General features: G+C 32.3%; 1 protein-coding gene across 1 annotated transcript; it reads right to left on the minus strand.

The window, feature by feature from the left end:
* Nucleotides 1-5,105: 5,105 nt before the first annotated feature.
* On the minus strand, nt 5,106-6,168 carry LOC114618205 (olfactory receptor 7G1-like). Its single transcript, XM_028763898.1, has one exon. It carries the CDS (start codon nt 6,123-6,125, stop codon nt 5,184-5,186), a length of 942 nt encoding a protein of 313 aa, XP_028619731.1. The 5' UTR covers nt 6,126-6,168; the 3' UTR covers nt 5,106-5,183.
* Nucleotides 6,169-9,301: the final 3,133 nt, after the last annotated feature.

The following is a 9,301-nucleotide window of genomic DNA, read 5'->3' on the forward strand; positions in this document are numbered from 1 at the left end:
GGGAGGGAGGGAGGGAGGGAGGGAGAGAGAGAGAGAGAGAGAAAGAAAGAAAGAAAGAAAGAAAGAAAGAAAGAAAGAAAGAAAGAAATCATTTGACTTCCATATTTACCATCAAAATGCTAAATAGTTTAGACAACCTTATATAAATTCTGTTCATAAATATATATAAAGAATTTTAATGTACTTTTCAGATGTAGTCTGACAATGTTCCCTCCAAAAGATAAAAGTAACTTAATGAAATCCTCAAACAGAGAAATGAAAAGACCTCTTCTGAATTGTTGGCCATGTCTGTCTAAAGTAATCTCCAAATATACAGATTATTGATGGTGCAGTTGATTACCTCGAAATGTGCAAGGTAAGTCTCTGTAGCTAATGAAACCACATACTTTGGAAATGGGTCAGATGTGCCTGAGCTGGAAGTGACATGAATGTGTTTTCTAAGGACTATCTTTCATTGTACCCAAAGGTTACATGTTAGCTTAGAGAGGCAACCAAAAATCTACCCTGCTATGAAGCCTACAAAACACATCAATGTCCAGGGTGGTTTGATAGTATTTTATATACATAGTGCATTAGTGCCATGTATAACATGGTACTAATAAATAGCTTTCTCATTGGTTTCAGATGGGTTCAACAAGAAGAAAACCATGCCTGTTACTGGAAGTCTAGCAATATAGTATAGTGATACCATGAATATTGAAGGAGACTACTTTATTAAATCAGAATAACCCCTAAAAATATTTTAAAGATTTTTCCTCCTAACCTCGTATAAATATATTCCTCAATTCTTATCACCAAAATTATACTTTGCAACAAATACTACTACAGAATACCACAACCAACCAAAATGAAGAGTTGTGTATCCCATTCTTAATAGATATATTTATGAATGATTTGCTCATCTAACTCTGAAGAAACATTGTGGAGGACATGGCAGATATAATTGCATTAGAGGTTCCTAGAGTGTGCTGTAATATCAAATGTTCAACACATAAAATCTCACAAACATGTCTGGTGAAACATGCACTCCACAGGGACAAAAGCAACAGGTATGCCAAAGTGAATGTGGATAAGCCCACACAGCATCAATTATTTATATTCTATTGAAAACTACAGAGAGTGGGAGAAATAGTCTTCTCCAGGAAAGACATTACTACTTGATTACTTAATAACAAATGTTTAGCCTTGAAAACACACAAAATTAACATATAGACTGAGTAGTAGATATTTAGAAATGTGTGTATATTTGTAACACTATACACATGTAAAACAATAGAAAGGCTTTAAATGTGTAGGAGAGAAAATGGGTTATGTATGAGAGATAAAATATCAAAATAGTAAAAAGAAAGTAAAAGAAAATCAAGCAATACAGAAATGAAGTTTTGTCTGCAGCAAGATAAGGGTATGGAAAAGGGAATTCCCAGCGAAAATGCACAGAGCATATATAATAAACAAGTGGAAAATTTTGATTATGCCTCCTTTGGTAGGTAACCAATAGTGACAAAATAATCAGAAATTACGGGGATTGGAACATTATCTCATTTGGTAAAGTGCTTATGATAGAATCATGTGTTCTAAATTTTATCCCAGGATCAATCAGAAGTAAAGCACATATCATCATTTCTTGTTCCTAGCAGAATATATATATATATATATATGTGTGTGTGTGTGTGTGTGTGTGTGTGTGTGTGTGTGTGTGTCTGTGTGTGTGTGTCTGTGTCTGTGTCTGTGTCTGTGTGTCGGTGTGTCAGTGTGTGTGTGTGTGTATGTTTAAATTGAGTATTTTTTTTTATTTCATGATTTCTTGGGGACAGATGCTAAATTTTATCCTGGAGCTATATCTTACAAATCTTTGTATTATAATTACAAAATACATATACACCACTGATTTTAAGAGATTTTTATGATTCTTTATTTTTTCAAAATAATTGAACCACGTGCTTCAGCAATTTTAGTCTATGAAGAAAAGTGTATGATTATGAAATTATAAATCACTGTCTATATTTACATTATATTCCAATAGTTTTAATAATTTTCCTCACAAAGTTGACACTTCATTGAAATTTTATTATATCATTTTAGTTGATGTGGTATACTCCATATTTAACATATATTAGCATATATGTCATAAAACATTTTTGTGTACTAATATATAAGCAAAGTGAGAAATCACACCACCAGATGTTCAGATGTTGCAATATGAATGAGTTTTGACACACTCTGGAATTTTGATCAGTTTCCAATCATCATTTCATGAGTAGGAATATGCTCCCATTTCATTCCATTTATAATATCCAATGTTTAAGACCTTTAGTATTCTTGTGTATTTGTAAATGCAGAATGTCACTATGATGATTTCTTTGACATTATTTATTAAGTTTAAATACAGGATGCTTAAAATTTCATTCAAAATGTAACTTTTGTTTTGTATCTTTGACTACAAATTCAGTTTTTAGAAAGGAATATACATTAAATATAGAAGATAACACATATGTAAGCACATATTATTACTCTTAAAATCAACAAATGCCTTTACCATGTCTATATGAACTACCTGGAGCTTCTATTAAAAATAGTTAATTAAAAAAAAAAACAAGCAAAAAAAAAAAACCAAAAACATGTTTTACAAAGACAGGAATTGATGTGGAAATTAAAGAAGCCCTAATCTCTGGAACTTTGCATTAAAAAATTAACAGGTATTAATAATGAGCCCTCAATATACTTGATAATATTCATCTCTTTTTGAGAAATAATGGAAATTTAAAAATGAAGAAAAGTAGCACAAAACAATTTAAAGCCACTCAGATAATATAAAAATGTTAATATATAAGATAATAAAACTAATCAAGATGTATGATAGTATGGCTTCATAAATATTGCTTTCCTTATTGGTCATTATTTGCAAAATATGAAATTTCTATCAATGTGAATCATGGTCTCCCTATGGGTTTTAACTAAAATATAACTAAGTACGGGTTTCAATGTTTACATATAAATGCAATTTGCATAAGCCTCTTATCAGTACATATGCCATTAAGGGTTGTATTTGAGAAACACATTGATAAAATTTTATTAAGAAAAGAAAGCTCTCGCCAGGACCCTCGCCCTTACCCTTACCCCCTACCTTTCCCCACCTGCACAATGTCCTCTGAAGCTTGGCAGCTGCAAGATCCTGCTTAGCAACTGCAGATAGACTCAAAGCAGAGTACCATGTCTTCTTAAGAATAGCAGGGAGACCATAACTCAAGCAGTGTACCATATCTTCTGAAGAACTGCAGGTAGATCATAATTCAAGGCAGTGTACCATATAGACCATGACATGTTTCAAGGCACAGGCCAAGAAGATTTTGTACTTTTCCACCACCTGGACCCTCTTACCCCCTCCCCTTGTAAAACACGCTATAAAAAAGCATTTCATGTTCAAAAAAAAAAAGAAATTAAAAAAAAAGAAAAAAAAATGTAAAAAAAAAAAAAAGAAAATATCCAATAAAAGAAAAAAGAAAAGAAAATTAAAGTTTTGTACATACACTGTATATGTATATGTATATGTGTATGTGTATGTGTATGTATATGTATATGTATAATCATTTCATCCAATGAGTTTTGGGTTTGAAGCAGGACTGAACTTCTGTTTTCTGAAATTTCCCTAAATATATTTCTGCCTTTCTGTATTATAAGTTTATGAGAAAGAACAACAGAAGAGCTGTTGGTTACAAAAGTAAAATGTTGATAAATTCTCCAAAACCTTGAAGATACTTTGTATTTTACAGAATCAAATATTCAGCCATGATTTAATTCTTTATGCAAAAATAAACAAGCAGACCCTCAAAAAAAAAAGTGAACATATTACAATTATAATTAGAAATATTATATTATTTTCTCTCCATCCCTTCTTTTTGTTGGTGTTGAGGATTAAATCCAGCACGCATAATAGGCAAGCTTTTTACCACTAGACTACACCCCTAGTCCTAGACTATATTCCATCCCTCAAAAAACATACCCATAAACTTAATAAAAATATATGTAGGACTCATATGCTAGAAACTACTCTGTGTCTGTGTGTGTGTGTGTGTGTGTGTGTGTGTGTGTGTGTCCCCATATCTAAATACCAATACATGCCCCACTGTGTTAGTGGAGGTCAGAGAATAACTTTGGGTGTCAGTCTGGCTTTCGCCTTGCTTGAAACAGTGTGATTATAGACATGCATTATCATACAGGCTTTTCAATAGTTCTGGCTATTCAAACTCTGGTCCTTAAATTTGCAAGGCAATGTTCACTCATTGAATTAAGCCCCCAAGCCATCTTTCTAAGTTATAGTTTTGTGGGTGTAGATTAATGTGTGTACACCCACTCAGGTGTGTTTGAATATCATTTTTAGGTATTGTTCCTCAGGCACCCTTGTTATTTTTGTCTTTTTGAGAAAGGGTCTCACTATTTAACCTCACTATGTACAGCAAGCTGGCTTCGCACTCAGAAAAACAACTGCTTCTGACTCCCAAACTCTAAAATAAAAAAGAGATATGTCGCCACATCCAGCCTGTTTAGACAGGGTTGCTCACTAGCCTAGGGCTTAATGGCTGGGCAAGTCATGTCTGGCTGGACTGACAGCCCCAGGGATTGGCCTGAATCCATCTTAACTGTTCTAGAATTCCAGGTGTGTGTTTGTCACCATGCTTGGATTTTTAAAATCTTACTTTTCATTATATTTTTTCCTCTGAGCATTTCATATCTGTAAAAATGAAACATGATTATATGTATCTCTCAACCCCTTCTTACCCTTCCAATCCCTGTAACCCTCGTAATACATTTGTACTCCAAACTTCATGCTTTCTTTGTTATTGTTTTTAACCAACTAAATTTAATTTGTTTTGTTGAAAAAAAAAAAAAAAAGAAAAGAAAGCTCTCATCTGCCTTTGCCCCAGAAGAAGAATAAAAATAAAACATGACATTATTTATGGAATATCACATCCCTGAAAAATAAAAAAAAGAAAAAGAAAAAAGAAAGAAAGAAAGAAAGAAAGAAAGAAAGAAAGAAAGAAAGAAAGAAGGAAGGAAGGAAAGAGGAAGGAAGGAAAAAAATACACTGTCAAACTTAAGTACCACAGAAATGTGTTTAGATAATTTAAAGGGCTTAATGATAAAGAAGTTAGTTTTCTGGTTCCCCAACATTTCTGTAACACAATTTATAGAGATGATAAGACCGCAGAAAACAGTAGGTGTTTTATGGCTTGCTTCATTTCTCTGTTTCTCAAACTGTATATAAAAGGGTTCAGCATTTGAGGGACCACAATATACATCATAGAAAAGACTATATTCTTAGCAGAAGAGTTAGAAACTGCAGAACTCATATACACTCCAAAAGCTGTCCCATAGAATAAAGATACTATTGAGAGATGAGATCCACAAGTGGAAAAGGCTTTATTCCGTCCCTGGACTGATGAGATCTTAAGAATGGAGGACACAATTTGAATATAAGAGAAAATAATCCCAGCAAGAGGAACACCAGCAAATACACTAGTCACTGTGTAAATAAGAAGAGTATTGATGAAAGTATCAGAGCAGGCATGTTTGATGACTTGAACAAGTTCACAGAAGAAATGAAGGATATTCTGGTCTTTGCAGAAGGACAGTTTTAACAACATCAGACTATGCAGTAGTGCATTCATGGTACTGATAAACAGTGAGAGTAAAACCAGCAGTACACAGAGACAAGGGTTCATGATAACTGTATATCTTAGTGGATGAACTATGGCCAAGTAACGATCATAGGCCATCACAGCAAGTAGACAACTTTCTAACCCACCAAAAATCAATACAAAACACACCTGGGACAGGCAGCCTGTGTAGGTAATGCTATGAATATGTGTTTCAATATTCAACAGCATTTTGGGGATTATTGTTGTGCTTATACAGATGTCAGTAAAAGACAGATTGGCAATAAAAAAGTACATGGGTGTATGGAGGTGATAGTCTAAGCTTACAGCCAAGATAATGAGAATGTTCCCAAAGATGGTAACAAAATATATAAACAGGAACAAGCTGAATATAAATGACTCAATGTCTGGAGCATATGTCAATCCAATGAGAAAAAAATCAGAAATACCTGATTGGTTTGAAATTTCCATGCTGCTCTTGAATATTACCAAAACGAATAGGCAAGATGATCTGAATTTTTTTGGGTAAAGATACAGTTTCATTAATATACAGTGAGTATAAATATTGCTGTTCCACCTTGCACTTAGTTTTCACAAATTCTTTCAGATCACATTATTAACACATTTTGTAAATAATGTCACTAAATTTGATATATTTGAATCTTGAAAACTAGTCTTTTAATTTTTTAGCATGCCTTATTTATAGTGTAAATGACATTAGTAATCAACATTTTATATGCTTGTCCTCCAGTCCTCTTGTCCCCTATACTTTAAATTTCAGTTCTCTTCAATGAATATTGAAGCATTTGAAAATATCGTGGCAAATGATATTATTACAATTACAAGGCATGCTCTTTCCTTGAGAAGTTATCCAAATCTAAAAAAAAAGAGGAAGAAAAGAAAAAAAGAATCACAAAATGCATAGTAAACCCTTTTCTCTACAGCAATGAGCAGCAATACTGGCATGGCCCAGAATTTTTTGAACTACTCATCAAATTCCAGTTCCTGCTATCAATTCTGTTGACTCATGCATTGAGCTCATAAACATAACTTATGCAGTTAGAAAATTATAATGAGTCTAAATCTCATACATTCTGTTTTAAATCTATGACCAGGCTGCAAACTCGTCTGGCTCCCAGACTCCAAAATTGTAACAAAGACAAGTAGCTCACATGATTTATTTTTTTGTAACTATAATAAAACACCCAAACCAAAGCAACTTTTGGAAAAAGAATATTTAATTTGAGAGTAAGGTTACAGAGAAATAAAAATCCATCAAAGTTAGATATAGAGAGAAAACAGGACAGTAAACATCAGGAATATAGTAGGAACATTTAAGTTATCACATTTACAACCACAACCATGAAGCAGAGAGAATTAACTGGAAGCAGGAAATAGGGAAAGGTTATTTTTCAGGGATGACCTATAATCATCCTATGACACCATCTCTGAGAATCTTCTTTATGTAGGTAGAGGAGTAAGCACTAACTATTCACTCCAATATTTAATTAGTCTGCATATGTCAAAGCATGTATAAATATAAAAATTATTTAAATACTATATTAAACATATTTTAAACATAGCTCATAAATTCTTTAAGTAGGAATTATATTCTATAAAAAATCTACACTATGAAAATCTTTACAAAATATTTAACATGTATAGTCTGTTTTTCCTAATTATTACTTCATAATAGAAACTGCAAAGTTGACCACATGAAAATCAGCAGCAAAAGATTTACATATTCCAATTTTCTTTTTTAAGTTATTTTTATCTCAAGAAATAATATAGTCATGATTGAAGTTCTACGTGTTATTTACTTGGAGAAACCTGAATTTTCCTCCTTACTCAGGGAAAATCCCAATAGTGCCATTTTATAAGTCATTTTATACAAACTTATTATTCTTAACTTCACTCTTCTTAAATAACACTGAAATCTGCTGCATTTTAAACATTTTATATAACCAGAAACCTGGTAAATCTGAGGAGATACCTAATACATTTCCATTGTTATTATGAGTTATACTCTCAATGATGCTCCTGTTCAGAGTTTGGCATGTTTAAAAGTGAAAGAGAAAAACTGAATCAGAAATATAAGGCTTTCTGAACATCTATGCCCCCCGCCAACCCCAGGATATTCAAAGTATCAAAGTACCTCTACATGATACTCTAAATATTTTATGAAAACTTTTACTTAAGAATAAGAAAGGACAAGAGAAGTTACTCACATTTATGAGCTGATGTTCTTTTTAGAATCCATATGGTCAATCAATAGCCTTCTAATCCTCAAAATCTGACTGTAGTTAGAAAGTTTCTGGGGAAAGAAATTAAGTAAGAATGTGGCCTTACATGCAGTGTGGGACTAATTTCCTTTTGTAATCAGAAAATAATTAGACAGACAGATAGACACACATACACACCCACTCAGAAAGAGAGAGAGAGAGAGAGAGAGAGAGAGTCTTATTAGAATATACCTCTAAATATCAACAGAAATAAACTACAACATCTGATCTTCTAACTACTTATAACTTGAACTTGTAACTAGAACAGTAAGGAATGAAATATTCATTTCTTCAGACATATAGGCTATAGAAATATCATTCTGAAAAACATAGTAAGTAAATATACACATCAAAAATCTGTTTACCAACACAGTAACAATTTTTTTGGAAAAAAACACCAGAGTAATTTTAAAGTATTATATAAACTGAAGAAAGGTAGATTTCTGCCTAGCAGAAATGTGTCTGGCTGTGGTGGACAGTATTAAGCCTATAATAACGAAAGCTAGGTGTGTGTCATCACAAACTTATTTTGTGACTGTTTTAAGAGATTGTCAGTAAATCAGAGAAGTAAAAAAAGCCTAACTTGTAATTTTATGTATGTTCTTTCTTCATTGTTTTTTGTAATGTAATTGTATGAAAATATCCATCATTGTCTCCAAATTATTGACTGATAAATAATAATCTTCCTAGCATGTCTTCCCTAACAGTAAAGTTTAGAATCACACTAGGATGCTGCTCAGTGTTTGTTCTCAGTGGATAGTTGATTCGACAGCCTCCTGAGACAAAGAGCCACTTTTATACACTAAGCTCCCATGTTCTCTTATAACAAAAAGTTGATTAATGAGATGGTCATAGTATGACTCTGAAAATGTATGTATCACATGGGAACAAAATCCAAAGCTTCCCATTAGACTTAGTTTTCCACTAATACTCTAACCTCAAGAGGGCACTGATACATTAAACGTACACTCAAAAGTGAGACTGTGCCATCACTGATTATCAGAACTCTGATGGTAAAAATGCCATACACTTTTATCTTTATTATATCTTCATATTTTTATTATTCATATTTTGTATGTATACTATTAGATTTCAATTAATAGTCATTTGTGAATTTTAAAGTTTACAAAGAAAGCCTACATAATTTATATTGAGTTTTAAATACAGACAAGACTATAACTACCTGATTAAAATATCCATTGCCTAATTTCAGTACTGTCTCAATATTTTAATATTTTTTATTCTTAAAGACAATAATATTTTGTATTGAATGAAACATTAATCAAAAATACAACTAAATCTCAAGAATGTTTGAAAGAGATACAATGAAGACATCTCTCACAAAATTATATATGTACACCTTCT

The sequence above is a fragment of the Grammomys surdaster genome, unplaced genomic scaffold (genome assembly GCF_004785775.1).
Source record: "Grammomys surdaster isolate TR1022 unplaced genomic scaffold, NIH_TR_1.0 140, whole genome shotgun sequence".
NCBI classification, from domain to species: Eukaryota; Metazoa; Chordata; class Mammalia; order Rodentia; family Muridae; genus Grammomys; species Grammomys surdaster.